This window comes from Telopea speciosissima, chromosome 5, assembly GCF_018873765.1.
Source record: "Telopea speciosissima isolate NSW1024214 ecotype Mountain lineage chromosome 5, Tspe_v1, whole genome shotgun sequence".
Lineage (NCBI taxonomy): Eukaryota > Viridiplantae > Streptophyta > Magnoliopsida > Proteales > Proteaceae > Telopea > Telopea speciosissima.
In genome coordinates this window covers 30,646,934-30,663,972 of record NC_057920.1, presented here as the reverse complement: position 1 = coordinate 30,663,972, position 17,039 = coordinate 30,646,934, and the positions used below count along the sequence as shown (strand labels likewise).

Sequence of the window (17,039 nt, the reverse complement as noted above, 5' to 3'; positions counted from 1 at the left end):
ACGGTCAGGCAAAGAGGGGGGGCGTGCGCAGAGGCTTGGCAGCGTATGTTCCCCCCCACATGTTCATGATCAAAAAATTTATATAAAAAAACAATTACTTATCATCACCCCACTTGGATACCATGTTTCAACAATTGGAAAGAATAAATTAACAACCAAATCCATCATCATATGGGCAATTTGTTACACTAACAACCTTATAACTATCCATGTGCACATGGGAAGGTTGTTACAATAACCATATAACCACCTACATGCAAATTCAATCAAGAATTTGAAACTTGCATCCCACTCATAATAATTATATTAACCAATTAATTATTTGATATTCATGAGTGGGAAAGGTGGCTCTGATACCACACTGTAGGTGAAACTACGGTTTGTGGGATCAGGGCGGCTCACCTTGGTAAACCAATAGTAATATAAGTTCGTGAACCCTAATTTAGGGAACTCCAACGTTATCCCTAGGGAACCCTAAGGTTGCCCTAGGGCACCCTGTTTTCAATTTTTGGGCCGACCATGGTCTCCCATGGTGTCCCTACAGGAACCCTAGTAGGGTTTGGTATGATAAACCAATGCCCAGTTTAATCATCTCTAGTCTATCACATAGAAAGAGGGATCCATCCCATACCCGAATGCGCAGTGGAAATAAATCGATTTGGGTTTCTTTCACATCCCTTGAATATTTAATAATTAATAACAGGAGGAATCAATAAAGAATTGCTAACCTGGTGAGCCTCAAGTGTTGCTCCTCCAATAGACAATGGTTCTTCCTCCAATAAGCTCTCTAAGTAAACAGATCTAAACCTCCAATGGTGCTATCAAGGTTCTTCAAGCTAATCCCAGATGCTCTTCAATTCTTCAGCACAGATCTGGGTTTCTCAACCCTAACTCTCAATTGCAGTAGAAAGAAACTAGAAGAAGAAGAAGAGAGATTACAAGAGGGAGAGAGAGAAACCAAACCACTCCAGGAGGGGGAGAGCCAGAAAACGTGGAAGCCTGGCCCCCTCCTGCATTTTGGTCCCCTTATATAGAGACAAGATTTAATTAAAAACCCTGATAGGATTAGGATTAATCCCTGTGAGAGTCTAACTCTCTCTCTCTTTGTTTAACAGTTCTGTTTAAATTTAAAGTGCTTTAAAAAGGTAAAGAAGCAGAATCTAATAGGGAAAGTATTAATTAGTTACTTTATTTAAAATTTATGGATAATTAGAATTAGCACCATATCCATTAATTAAATAAAGAACCAATTAATTTAATAAATTCCAAATAACTCCCTACATGTTAACAATTTATCATGTACAACCCCCCCACTAATCAACACCATCATTATGGAATCTAGGGCATGTACACTTGTACTGCCAAACCCCAATCCATAGTACATGTCCATATAAGAGTGTCTGTGCATCTGATCGGGTCTCGTAAAACTCGATAAAACACTTTGTTCAAATAATCATATATAATCTATCATTTTATGTAAAATAGATTTTTGCAAAACCATTTCCAAAATGGCACTGGATCCAGATTCCAATCCGAACATACACAGACAATCCCAATCTTGGTGTTCCCCAATCGGGCAGTGGTGACCATGTTGAGTAACTCCTTCACTCACAAAGTGTTCACGCATTCCTAGAACACCGGCTTTGACTCGCTTGAGTCTCAGTCATTGATGAATTAAAGAATGCGATCACACTTTGCAGTGACAGGGTTCCCTCAGGCAAAGGGTGTTGGTGACACATGCCTATCCCTTCCTACATCTGGCAGTAATACATGAGGGAATCGACAAAGTAGATTCTTCACCAATACACACATCAAACATGTGAGTACTTGAATTCGTACCCTGACATCACATGTCTAGGCATACCCAATGCGACGACCATATGATAAGGGTGCCCAGCCCAAAAGACTACAATCTTAAGTAAAACTTACGGATAATGCTCAAAAGTTTATATCGCATGTGATAATATTAAACTAAAATGCATAAAAGTTCAATACAAAGTGAAACCGGGTTGAACCAGACCGAACCGGGTTTGATGGACACACACAAGTCCAACAGCAGGGGCATGGGCATGGGCGTGAGGTCTGAGAGTTGGGGTGGATGGAATGTTAGATCAATTGATCAAGATCCAAATAAATTTAGTTTGGATCATACCTGAATGTATATAGGAAGACAACGGAAAAGAGATCAAGAACCAAGCTTTTGATTACAAACACATGAACAATCTTCTTCTTTCTCTAGATATCTTGAAAGGCTTCTCTAAAGAGAACTCCGCACCACAAAACTTGGGAAGAGATGGAATCCCACATAAAACACAAATACTTGGAGAGCAAGAGAGTGAGAGAGAGAGGACATTTGGTATCCAGTGTATGGCCTTAGGGTTAGAGGTTCTTTATAACCAAAACCTTAAGGCCCCCCTTTTTGACTCACACTAGGATTCGACAAAAGAGAGGGGCGGAGAGAGTCAACCACTTATGTGGTAGGTCCTCTCTCCCCTTGCTCTCGAATTGGGTCTGCCAGCCCATGTGGGCGGCTAGGACTAGGCCCAATGCCCATGTCCATTTTACATCTCCCACTCGCCCACATAGGGCGCACTTTAGATCAACTATGCATCCAAGTTTCTCTCAATTGTGTAACTCTTCATACAGGAAATGGGGCATACGATCTAATGAGATAATACAGGGTAGTAGTACTATATCAAGCTTCCATCTAACCAATGTAGTACATCACTAACAAACAATCTTGAAATACCCTAAACAATCCAATTACACCAGATTTAGCACTCTCGATACCTCATGATGAGCACTGTTAACCCTTTATATGCAATATACTCATGACTACATCGATCACAAACATGATAAGTCGCTCGGGCAATGAGTCACAAAATAAAGGTGTAATGTCGGATGGTTTTTCCTAAGCCCCTCATGTCAATCTGATTGTTGCCAACAACTTTCCCAATCGTGTCCGGCTAGACCGCATCATCCATGATTCTAAGAAGTACGTCAATGTAGCGTCATTGGGTGTCCTCTTCATGACATTGTCTTAAGTAATAAGGGTACTAAGGGATTAATATAATTCACGTGGCTCACACAGTGATGAAGCAGGGATCCATTCAGTCACTCTCACTATCGATCGGTACAAGTACATGCAGTATGATATGTACATTATGGTGTAACTCCCACTAAGGTGGGCATGTCACTCACGAAAATATAAATGCCATATGGATCTTAGTTTAGTCGCTGCACCAAGCGCCTAACATGAGTTTCTAGCGTAGTCGCCCTTATGATTTCTGCCTGAAACCTCACTTCTAGCTTTTCACAGGCTGTATAGAAGTGTGGTATCTTCCAAGTTGGATCACATAAGGTCTTCTCTTAGCTCTAACTAAGAAGCCATGAAGAACAAATGTTCATAGGCTCATCTTGCTTTCTATCCATAAGCGCCAAGGTGAGTCACCCGTCTGAGTGGGTTGACTCAATACTTAGTGACATCTTTATAATAACAAATGAATGTGTACACACAATATCGCTCAACCAAATATATCTCATAAATAAATGAAAGAGATACAATAAATGTTCATCCATAAAAGTGTCCCAAAATAAAATGCATATCAAATCCGTCTCAGTCCCAAGTTCCTAACATGAACAAGGAAAACATCTCTGGCAATGGGCTTCGTCAAAAGATCAACCGACATACTGCTAGTAGAGATATGCTTTAGAACAATTTCACCTTGCGCAACCATGTCTCAAATGTAATAATATCGTATTTCAATGTGCTTGGCTCTCCCATGAAATTTGGGGACCTTTGTAAATGTTAGCACTATCGTGCTATCACAATGTATAAGTACAGCGTCATCTGAGTAAGCAGAAACACTAAGTCTCTGCAAGAATCTTCTGAGCCAAACAACCTCCTGAACTACTGTCGAACATACGATATACTCCGACTCCATTGTGGATAGGGCGATGCATGTCTGTTTCTTACTACTCCAAGTAATAGTGCCGCCTCCTAGGACAAATGTATACCCTGAAGTGGATTTGCGCTCGTCTCTATCACTATCCCAATCAGAATCACTATAGCCCCTCAGTCTCAAGTCTAAACCACTGAAGGTGAGTGAGAGGTCTGTAGTCCCACGTAGGTATCGAAGGATCCTCTTTACAGCTTCCCAATGAACTGGTCCTGGGATACATAGATAACGGCTAACCAAGCCAACAGTGAAGTATCTGTTTGGAATCATGCACATCATCATATACATCAAACTGCCTACTGCGACCGCATAGGACACTTTGGACATTTGGTTTCTTTCTTCATCAGTCTTAGGGAATTGGTCTTGGTTTAAAATACATGCCTTGTCCATTGGAGTGTCTATGAGTTTTGAGTTGTTCATATGGAATCGTTCAAGGACTTTCTTTATGTAAGTCTCTTGAGATGAACTAAGAAATCTCCTAGGGCCGTCCCTCACAATCTTCACTCCTAACACAAAGTTGGTATCACCCATATCCTTCATCTTAAAAGTAGAGGACAACCACTCTTTAGTAGTGACAATTAACTTTATGTCATTTTCAGCCAATAGGATGTCATCAACATACAAGGATAGGATAAGGAAACCTTCGTTGGACTATTTTACATATACACAGTGGTCATCTTCAATCACTTCAAAACTTGTAGAGATAATGACATGATGAAACCTAATATACCATTACCTAGACAATTGCTTAAGACCATAGATAGAACGTTTGAGATGGTATACTTTGCGCTCTTGTCCCTTCACCTCAAAACCCACTGGTTGAGCCATAAAGATCTCCTCATCTAGTTCTCCATTGAAAAGAACAGTTTTAACATTCATTTGGTAGAGTTTCAAATCCAATTTTACAATAATGACTAGAATGAGGCGAATAGAGGTCATTCTCACCATAGGGGAGAATGTCTCATTATAGTCTATACCCTCTCTTTGGGTATATCTGTTTGCCACAAGGTGTGTTTTATACTTGTCAATTGAACCATCTGCCTTGTGCTTAACCTTCATGACCTATTTATTTTCAATGACTTTACGTCTAGGTGGAAGGTCAACTAACTCCCAAACTTGGTTCTTACTCATAAAACTCAATTCATCTTCCATAGCAGCTTGCTACATTTCCTTAGCTAGAGAGGAGAGTGTCTCTCTTATTGAGGCTGGCTCATCTTCATCCCTTGCAACACAAACGAGAATGTCCCCTTCAATCTCAAAACGATGACAGGAACATGTCCATGTGCGCTCCTACAATTTAAAGTGTAATACCCCGACCCAAGAATTTTATTTTAATATTGGTTTACTATCTTACTTTTTATATGACTGGACTGGATGGTAGAGAATTGATTTTCATGTTGATATTGTTAATTTATGGTAAGATTTCATGTAATTATGATTTTTTGAATGTTTTATAATGAATTGTAAGCATGAGTATGATTGTTGGTCATGTATAGCCATGTAAGGGTATTTATGTAATTTCATAACCCTTAATCTATGTATATAGACTTTGTATTGATTTTATACACAATGGTACATTTTTATATACTATGGTTTGTAAGTTGAAGTGAAAGAAAGATATGTTTGGTTCACTTTTTGATTAATAGTTTACTTTTTGGTTCATGTGGTTTTTTTGAGTTACTTTTTGGTTCAATGAAAAAAGAAAAGAAGAGTTAAGTGAGGGCATAAAGGAGATTTCAAGTAAGATATATATTAATGAGGGGATATAATAGGAAAGAAGAAGATATGGAAGGGCATAAAGGAGATCTCAAGTAAGATGTAAATTAATGAGGTGATAAGATGGGAAAGAAGAAGATAATGGAGGGGCATAAGGGAGATTTCAAGTGAGAGTTATTCTAAGAAAGAGAGAGAATCATTTTAAGAAAGAGGGAGAGTTATTCTAAGAAAGAGAGAAGAGAAAGAAAAATAAGAAAAGAAAAGAGAGGGACGGAAAATCGTGGAAGGGGGGAGTGAGTCCTTTTGGGGTTTGAGTGTTCAAATTCTAGGGTTTTGTGAGAAGATTTTCAAGGCTGAGTTGAAGATTGGAGCTTGAAATATGGTGGAGTGAAGGGCCAAAGCTAGGATCAAGACTTGGTTCTTCAACAAGGTAGGTTTCCCATCCTTGAATTCTGAATTTTTGTCTCTTGAGAGAAGATTTCATAAATGGGATGGAAGAATAGGGCTTTGATGCTTGAGGATACATTGTAAATTTTATATGGATTAAGACATACATTATTCATGTTATATTGATGTTTTTATAAAGTTAAATCATGGTAGTGAAGCATGGAAAATTCGGATATAAGAGGTGATGAGAGAAAAAGTAACTGATTTTCTTGTTTCTGAAAATTCTGGATTGGGCAAAACTGTAGCCCAAGATTGTTCATGTTATTTACCCTAGTTAGGGATTGATTCTTATATCTATCTGTTATTATGATCTCCTGAAAAATTCATTAAGAAATAAGTTCATTTGATATGTTTATAAATTCGTGCTCCCAGACAGGTCACTATTAGGGTAGTTTTCTGTACCTGAGATGGAGAGATGTGTTTGAGGTACTTATACTTTGAATTTTGATCTAATTTTTTGACTGAATGAACTTTAATCAGTCTTATAAATCCTCCAAAATTATTGTGGACATTTGAGTTCAGGAGAATGGATTTATGATTTTTACAAGTTGATGACTCCAAATCTGTCTTAGTTAGAATGGTGTTTTGAAATATTTGGAACTCTATGATAGGAGGGGTTTCTAGATGTATGGTCTTATTATGAAATAAATACATGGATGTTAGCTTTTAGTAGCCATTGACCTTGTTCAATATTAATCACTTTTAGTATTTATTTTGTATTTTTATATCAATGTAGATAAAACAGCAACATCACAGAATTTTACAATTGATGATTTCCAGTAGAACCTATCTTGGATTGAAGAGATTTTGAGCTTGTTGAGGATCTAAGATAAGAACCCTAAGTTTTGGGGTTTTTATTTGACGAACAAGGACCCTCGAAAGGCCGACACTAATTGGACGATCAGAACGCGAAAGTATTGGTAAGGAAGCATTGTTAATCGATGGTTAATATTGTAGATTGGAAACATTTATGTTTATGCAATGTTTATGGTGATATTTAGTAAAGAATTATTGATATGACTATGTTAGGTCTCTATATGCTTGAATGTTGAATGATCTTATGGTTATTAATGGGAATATAAATGGTACAAGATTCTATGAATGATGACTGAAAATGAAAAGAAAGTAATGTGCCGACGGGCACGGCCAACTTATGACCTGGTGCTCATGAAGTGCCTATGAAGATGGGTGTTGAGGCCATTACTGAACCCATTCCAGTGGTCTGTAACTGGATCCATTTCAATGGTACGACTGAACCCATTCTAGTGGTTTGTAACTAGAGCTACTTTGGTAGTACGACGGAGATATACTGGAAGAAGATCTAAGACTGAAATGAAATGAAAAATGATAAAATGAATGAAATGTTACCGGTAGATAAATGATTGAAAGATTTATGGAAATTGACTGATTGAATGATTATTGTTCAAATGATAAGGAATGATGCCATGCTTATAGATAGAAAATGAAATTTTAATTGCATGTTATATTGTGAGCATGATTGGCAATGTCATTTGTTACTGGGAGATAGCTCATTCCTCGAATGATAAAATTTTTATAGATAAGACAGGCGTGAATAAGGGCAAGGGCATTGTTATCATCGAGCAAGATGAAGACTGATGATCTGAGGATCATTTTTTTTTAGTCTATTACTTTGAAATAGATAGAACTCTGTTGTCGTAAAGGATATTTATTTTGAAGGAGGATCTTGAATCCAGATGACTGTAATTATTTTAAAGTTCTGTTCCTCTCCTTGGAGAATATGGATTGTAGACGTTCGAGCCATCAGTATCATATTTTAAGTTTTAAATCGTTATCTTTCGCTTACTATTGTGTCTTTAATTTTATGCACTTTGATTATATAGAATGCTTGACCGAATGTTTTCCTGTGCGGAGCCGATCGGACTCTGGTGTCATGGGCCCACCTGGTCCTTAGAGTGGGGTTGTTACAGTCTTGGTATCAGAGCAATAGGTTTAAATAGATTCTGTAGACTAGTGGTCTGATGGCATAGGAATGCTAACTAAACAGAACTGAATTGAATGAGAACTGGATGGAATTGATTGTCAATGTAAATGGACTGTTTAGAATGATGGATGATATTGAATTGATTGTCCTTTTTATGGATGAGGAATTGATTGAATCCATGTTTTTGGTGACCTGTTAATGGCACCCAAGAGAAGAAGAGGTAGAGGCCAGACTGAAGTGCCTCAAGAGAGCCCTGCAACGCTAATGAATGAAGGGAAAATTCATATGGAACAAGTACTAGATGCTATTGGCAACTTTGTGGGGGCATTACAAAACCAAACTAATCGGGTAGAGGTGATAGCTCAAGCTACACCAACTGTTGGTAGTGGTGGCAGAAGGGAAGTGACTGACACTAAGGACAAGCATGTCCTTAAGGATTTTAAGAAGCTCCATTCGGTAGCTTTCAAGGGAACAAATGCTAATCCAGCTGTTGCCACACAGTGGATTAGTGACTTGGAGAAGGTTTATGACGTGATCAAGTGCACTGATGCAAAGAAGGTTATGTGCGCCACCTTTATGCTTCAAGGAGAAGCGGATCAGTGGTGGAAAATGACTAAGCCCATACTGGAAGCAGGTGATAGGCAAATCACCTGGGATGGATTCACGGCAGCTTCTGATGATAAGTATTTCCCACCTTGTGTAAAGCAAAAGAAGATCTTTGAGTTCATGTATTTAACTCAAGGAAGCCAAACAGTGATGATGTATGAGAGGAAGTTTGAGGAACTATCTAGGTACACACCACACATGGTGAGTACGGAGGAGATGAAGGCTCGACAGTTCGAGCAAGGCTTAAGGGTGGAGATCCAGAAGAGTATCTCTCCCATGCAACTGAAGACATATGCTGAAGTAGTCCACAAATCTCAGATTATGAGGTTGTGGAGAAGAATGCAACAAAGGATGAAGAAGTTGAATAAAAAAAAAAAATTCAAGAAGAGTTTTGCTACCCATACAGCAAACAAGGACAATTGGAAGAAATTCCAAAAGAAAAAGCCCCAAGGAAATGTTGACTACAAGAAGTGTGGTAAGAACCACAAGGGCGATTGTTTGGTGGGAACATTCACTTGCTTCAAGTATAAGGAACATAGACATCTTGCTAGGAATTGTCCAACTCTAAAGGAGCAGCCAGAGCAAAACCCCAAGGAGGGCAAGCTAATCAAAATGCCCAGAACAGAAAGGACACTCAAGGAAACCAGAAGCCAAGAGCCTTTGGTAGGGTTTTTGCAATGACTAAGAAGGATGCAGAGGCGTCTCCCTCTGTTGTGGCAGGTATGCTGAAAATCTCTAGAATACCTGCTTATGCCCTAATTGATTCGGGATCCACTCATAGTTTTGTATCGAGTACCTTTGCTACTAAATTGAATGTTGTGCCTAAAGTTTTGAATTACCGGTTGTGTGTGTCTACGCCTTCTGGATGAATGATAGAGACAAAATTAATTTGTGAAGCATGTGATGTAGAGACTATGGATAGAAAATTGACTGCAGACTTAATTCTATTAGAAATGAAGGATTTTGATGTTATACTTGGAATGGATTGGCTAGCAGCATATCATGCTAGTGTTCTTTTTTGAAGAGAGAGTAGTTGTAAGACTTGTGAAGGAACTAGAGTTTGAATTTTCTGGGATGATGATAGGAACTCCGCCATCGGTGATAATTTCGATGATGCAAGCCCGAAAGTTGCTGAGGCAAGGATGCCAAGGATTTTTAGCTTCAGTTGTTAACACTGAAGTGAAGGGATCAGTTCTAATTGATGTAACTATTGTGAGGGATTTTTTTTTTCGGACGTGTTTCCGGAGGATTTGGTAGAATTGCCACCCGAAAGAAATATGGAATTTGCTATTGAGTTGGTTCCTAGTATGGCGCCAATATCCAAAGCATCGTACCGGATGGCTCCAGTAGAACTGAAAGAATTAAAGAATCAATTGGAAGAGTTGTTGGATAAGGGTTTTATATGGCATAGTGTTTCATCGTGGGGAGCTCCAGTCCTATTTGTCAAGAAGAAGGATGGTACCATGAGGATGTGTATAGATTATAGAAAATTGAACCGGGTAACCATAAAGGATAAAGTTTTGCGGAATCGAGTTGTCCCGTTGGTGAAAGTCTTGTGGAGGAATCATACAAGCCAAGAAGCATCATGGGTAGGGATGTAAACGGATCGAATTCAGTCGGATAGTGGCATTATCATATTCGTATCCAATTATATTCGGACGGATTCGGATAATATGCTATCGGTTTTCGGACGGATTCAGATAATTTTCGAATAGTGATTTTTTGAATACAGGTTCTCCTAAATGGATATGAATATGGATCGAATACGATTTTTCGACTATCCGTTGACATATTTACCATTATTATGATGAGGGTTAGGGTTGAGACTTGAGAGTTCAGTAACTACCCTTTCTTCTACTCTTCTTAGTCTTTTATTTTCTTACATTTTTTATTTTTGATTTTTTAATAGATATGTAATTCCATGTATCACATTGCATAAAACAATATATATAAACCAATAGCAAATCTAGAAAAAGAATCACATTATCTGAACTTATAAATTTATAAAAATAAGGTAACAAAATCCAATAAGGTAACTTAAAAGGAAAGACAAACACAGAGTTATATTTCAAATATTTTATTACCGTCGGACTGCTAAATGAATCGGATAATAATCGGTCGGATAGGGGGATTATCATATTCGTATCCGGTTAGTTTTGGAAGGATTTGGATTCTCCTAATCGGATACGAATGCAGATTGAATACGGATTTATGAATATCCATTTACATCCCTAATCATGGGAGCTTGAATCCAATATGCGAGATAAGTATCCCCAGTTATTTGATGATCAAGGTATGTCAATTTCGAGAACAAAATTTTTATAAGGAGGGGAGGATGTAATACCCCGACCCAAGAATTTTATTTTAATATTGGTTTACTGTCTTACTTTTTATATGACTAGACTGGATGGTAGAGAATCGATTTTCATGTTGATATTGTTAATTTATGGTTAGATTTCATGTAATTATGATTTTTTGCATGTTTTATAATGAATTATAAGCATGAGTATGATTGTTGGTCATGTATAGCCATGTAAGGGTATTTATGTAATTTCATAACCCTTGATCTATGTATATAGACTTTGTATTGATTTTATACACTATGGTACATTTTTATTACTATGGTTTGTAAGTTAAAGTGAAAGAAAGATATGTTTGGTTCACTTTTTGATTAATAGTTTACTTTTTGGTTCATGTGGTTCTTTTGAGTTACTTTTGGGTTCAATGAAAAAAGAAAAGAAGAGTTAAGTGAGGGCATAAAGGAGATTTCAAGTAAGATATATATTAATGAGGGGATATAATAGGAAGCAGAAGATAATGGAAGGGCATAAAGGAGATCTCAAGTAAGATGTAAATTAATGAGGTGATAAGATGGGAAAGAAGAAGATAATGGAGGGGCATAAGGGAGATTTCAAGTGAGAGTTATTCTAAGAAAGAGAGAGAATCATTTTAAGAAAGAGGGAGAGATATTCTAAGAAAGAGAGAAGAGAAAGAAAAACAAGAAAAGAAAAGAGAGGGAAGGAAAATCGTGGAAAGGGGGAGTGAGTCCTTTTGGGATTTGAGTGTTCAAATTCTAGGGTTTTGTGAGAAGATTTACAAGGCTAAGTTGAAGATTGGAGCTTGGAATATGGTGGAGTGAAGGGCCAAAGCTAGGATCAAGACTTGGTTCTTCAACAAGGTAGGTTTCCCATCCTTGAATTCTGAATTTTTGTCTCTTGAGAGAAGATTTCATAAATGGGATGGAAGAATAAGGCTTTGATGCTTGAGGATACATTATAAATTTTATATGGATTAAGACACACATTATTCATGTTATATTGATGTTTTTCTAAAGTTAAATCATGGTAGTGAAGCATGGAAAATTCGGATACAAGAGGTGATGAGAGAAAAAGTAACTGATTTTCTTGTTTCTGAAATTTCTGGGTAGGGCAGAACTGTAGCCCGAGATTGTTCATGTTATCTATCCTAGTTATGGATCGATTCATGGTCCTAAATAATTTTTGGGAGTATATATATGTGTTAATATGATCTCCTGAAAATTCATTAAGAAATAAGTTCATTTGATATGTTTATAAATTTTTGCTCCCAGACAAGTCACTATTAGGGTAGTTTTCTGTACCCGAGATTGAGAGATGTGTTTGAGGTACTTATATTTAGAATTTTGATCTAATTTTTTGAATGAATGAACTTTAATCAGTCTTATAAATCCTCTAAAAATATTGAGGATATTTGAGTTCAGGAGAATGGATTTATGATTTTTACAAGTTGATGACTTCAAATCTGTCTTAGTCAGAATGATGTTTTTGAAATATTTGAAACTCTATGTTAGGAGGGGTTTCAAGATGTATGGTCTCATTATGAAATAAATACATGGATGTTAGATTTTATTAGCCACTGACCTTGTTCAATATTAAGCACTTTAAGTATTTATTTTGTATTTTTATATCACTGTAGGTAAAACAGTGACATCACAGAATTTTACAATTGATGATTTCCACTAGAACCTATCTTAGATTGAAGAGATTTTGAGCTTGTTGAGGATCTGAGATAAGAACCCTAAGTTTTGGGGTTTTTATTTGAAGAACAAGGTGTTGGTGGAAAATCCAACACCTACACATAGGGGCACAACGCCCGTGGTGGAGGTAACGCGGGCGTGCCAGAGCCTTTGACGCAGGCCCAAACGGAACTAAAAACGGCCTATCTTAACTTCCAACCAAGACGAAATGGCCCATTCTAACTTCAGACCGGGACAAAATGGCCTATTCTAAATGACTAAACGGTCTGTTCGAACAAAATGGCCTGTTCTAACTTCTAGCCAGGCCGAAATGGCCTGTTCTGACTGGCAAAACGATCTGTTCTAAGAGGCCGAAAATGGCCTGTTCTGACTTCTAACCAGGACGAGAAGGGGATCCTTCCGTGCCTGAGTAGTTCTAAAATCTTTTGAGTAAAAGCAAATCGTGATGGACAATGCAAAGGAAGAAGGTTGAAGATCAAATTGCTTACTTGCAGTCAATATCCGATTGGAGTTGTTTGAGTTTAAAAATTATACCGCAAGCGTACGGGTCAATCGTAGCTACGGGTCGAACACAAGGAGATATACGCCACTTTATTTAACTAACTTAAAAGTAATGCATAGTGAACCAAATTAAAGTGTTAAATTAAACTAATGAAACTAATGAAAATTAACGCATCCTAACTCATAAGCATCTAACAAAATTAAGGGATTAAGTTGGCGTCCTAACACATGAGCATCTAACCTATCAAACTAATGTAAATTGAAAAGAATAACAAAAACGCAGCCACACTTCATAATCACATAAAAAGAAATAAGGGAATAAAAGTGCATCCACATACCACAACCATATAACAAAAATAAAAGAAATAGAGGGAGAAGAAGAAGAAGATAGAGAGAGATAGAGGAGAGGGAGAATGAGATTGAGAGTTTAGATAGTAAAACCTGGATGTGCTTGCATGAATGTAACTGAAAAGCTTGAATACTTCATAAACTTACCTTGGCCTCCTCTTCTAAATCTTCAAGTCTTGTCATCAAATTAAGAACTTAAACTAGAAGGCTTAAAACCTAAACTAGAATTAAGAAATTATAACCCAATTGAAGACCTAAATTGAAATTAAAGCATAAACTAAACCTATTACAACCATTAAATGAAAATAAAAAAACAAACTAGAACTTAGAAAAGCCAAAAATCACAACTTAGAAGGAGAAGAAGAAAAGAAATTTTACTAAGTGAATGAACTAAAAATTATACTAAAAACTGAATTAAAATTGAACTAGAAACTAACTAAAAACTGAACTAAAAAACTAACTTCTTACAACCCAAAGGGCAAGGGGTATTTATAGGGGAAGAGAGGAGAAGAGAGAAGGGGGAAGTTTAGGAGAAATATTCCCTAAGAAAAGAGAATATTCTCTTCTCCTTCCTCTTTTACAATGCCTTGAATCCTAAGAAAAAAAGAAAAAAATAGAAAGAAGAAGAAGAGAAGATTATTTACATAGACCTTCTATTTTTAGAAAATTCAATTTCTAATTCTAACTTGTGCTTCCTTTTCTTTGTAGATATCTTCTCCAAACAATAAAATCAAAGCATCTTTGATTTTTCAATCTTCCATAGATGAGAAAATATCTTTCAAAATAAATCTATCCCAAGTAGAGTTCCAGAAGTGCCCTTGAGAAGTTGGAGGAGAGAGAGAGTAAGAGTGATGACTAGGATTCCTTCAAGAATAAATAAAATACTCATTCTATCTTTCAGAAAACGTGGAGCATGGGGTGCTTAAATAGGCCTCACCATTGTGTTTCTTGCGAAAAATCACCCAAAATAGACCCAAATTTCGTCCAATTTGGAGTTCGGGAGCCCAAGATATCTCAAGTTGAAGTTGGACTGTCCATAGCCCTCCAAATGGAATCTTTCGGGTACAGGAAATATAACTTCTGGTTATTGCATTAAGGCCCCTGGAATCTGAACTTCCGCTTTACTTTGTCTCCGGCCGACTGTCAATAATTATAAATAAACCCCTACAGACCATTTTCGTGCTTCGTTACGGAAACGGCCGTAACTTCTTCGTTTCAACTCGGAATCAAGTGCCGTTTGAACCGTTGCGAAGCTGACTTGATGGGCTACGCATCCAAGCCATTAACACCTCTAAACTGCTTAAAAACATTTCCTTAGCATCATCTCCTCCATTTTTACAAGAATTCACCTAAAACCTGAAAAGCACAAGAAAGCACCGAGTAACTCTGTCCAATGTAGTAAAATGTATGTTTTATGCTCTAAGATTTCACACATAAATATGCTCATCAGATTCCCCCACACTTGAACGTTATTTGTCCTCAAGTAAAGCAAAAGAAAACTAAACTAAAGAAAACAAAAGAAAATAAGAAAAACCTAACTCACTTTCGTAGGAATCACGGTTGCACTTAGCATGTGCAACAAGCCTTTAAATCCCTAGGTTACCCCTAGTGGACGAGTTGTGTCTCGTGGGTGTTTGCAGTGAATATACACCCAAAATTCAATTGTAAATGAATGCTGCAAATTTTAATCATGGCATAAGTAGGACAGTGCACATAATCCCAAAAAGTGTTCGACTAAAGATCAAGGAGCCAAAGGTTCCCCCACACTTGAATTTTATCACCCCACGTCAATTCAAGTAATAAGCATGCATCAAGATTAAGGGATTTCCTCATATTTTCTGCACACTACTCACCTTCAAGTAAACCACTCATAATATTAGGGGTGTCAACGGGCCGGTTCGGGCCAATTTCGGTTTGGGCTTTTCGGTTTCGGTGTGACTTTTATAGAAACCAAAACCAAACCATTAAGAAATATTCGGTTTCGGTTTCGGTTTGGTTTGGTTTCGTGTCGGTTTCGGTTTATGATAACGGGTTGATATCGGTTTGGTACCGGTTTTATATAACTAGTAAGGTCCGGTTAGTGCTAATTTTTCTTCTCTTTCTCTTTTAAGTACATAAAATATTTCAAAACAATGCATCTTTGTATCCTATGTCCTATGGCCTATGGATACAATTGGTTGGGTAATCACTAACAAAGGATATGAGATAAAGTGAGAAACTATCACAACACATTTAGGGGGCAATGGGGCATTAGGCATTTACTGATTTACTCATTTATCGGGTTAGGTCGGTTCGGTTTGGGTTCGGGCCTAACGGTTCGGGCTACCGGTGCACCGTTGGGCTAGCCCAAACCGTTTGCTTTTCTGGATCCACAAACCGAACCGAACCATTAAGAGTTCGGTCCGGTGTGGTCCGGGCTGGTTCGGGCCGGTTTCATCGGTTCGGGTTGGGTATTGACACCCCTACATAATATCAATGGAACCAAAGACTTAGGCTTTGAGTATTTTTTACCATACTTTCTTTTTCAGGCATTAAGGCAAAAGCTTTTTTTTCTTTCTCAACAACATACTCTTTTTCTACTCCACTACTGTTCCCTGAATAACATGGTGGAGCATACACCAGACACCCAAATACTTGGTAGCTTCGCTTTTTGCATATATCCATAAGACATTGAGACATTGATGCAAGAGTTTTTTTTTTTTTTGAGTTTCCTGTCAAGGAATTTCGATCAAGTCACCCTGCTTCATGAGGCACAGTGCCCTGTCTAGTCCCAAGGAATTCCACTTTCTTTTCTATTCTTTGTTTTTTTTTTTTTTTTTTTTTTTTTTTTTTTTTTTTTTTTTTCATTCACTTCCACTTTCATGCCTTGCCTTGCCACAAACAAATTGGTCTCAACTACTAGCCAAAAGATCAAAGGGTCCATAAAACACATAGAGTAATCTAGCCATCAAATGAAATAGTACTCATATTTTCCAATTCAATCCCCATCACCGGATACAAACTAATTACAGTCCTTGAAAAGGGATTTCTTTATTATTTCGTATGCTAGGGCACCTAATTCCCTCTTTCTCTCGCTTTGCAATCAAAGAAACGTATGCACATAACCAAACTACTGCCATAATCAAAATTTACCAATTAAGCTCAATATCCCCCCCACACTTAATTCATACAGTGTCCTCAATGCATGCATAAAAGAAAGAATAAGGACAAGGGAGGAGATGAAGGGGCTTACCAGATATAATCAACAAAGAGGATCATGAAGAGTCATGAGTTCTATAAAAAGTGCTAGGAGCAGCAATAGAAATCTCAATCCATAGCCAGTAAATGGAGAAATAGCTTCAGAACCAGAAAACACTCGACCATGAATTTTAGTAAAGCGAAAAATAATACGGAAGTTAAGCACAACTGAGAAATATCCAATAGAAAAATCTGTCCTCATGGGACAGTGAAAAATGAAGGCAATAAAACTCAGGCCATAAATCCT

At 37.5% G+C, this 17,039-nt stretch overlaps 1 protein-coding gene across 1 annotated transcript; it reads left to right on the top strand.

The window, feature by feature from the left end:
- Positions 1–8,349: 8,349 nt before the first annotated feature.
- On the top strand, positions 8,350–9,372 carry LOC122662935. The gene has a single exon (XM_043858638.1). The coding sequence runs from the start codon at positions 8,350–8,352 to the stop codon at positions 9,370–9,372; it is 1,023 nt and encodes a 340-aa protein (XP_043714573.1).
- Positions 9,373–17,039: the final 7,667 nt, after the last annotated feature.

Coding starts and splice junctions, on each gene's coding strand:
- LOC122662935 (XM_043858638.1), top strand. CDS start 8,350: ATGAATGAAGGGAAAATTCATATGGAACAAGTACTAGATGCTATTGGC.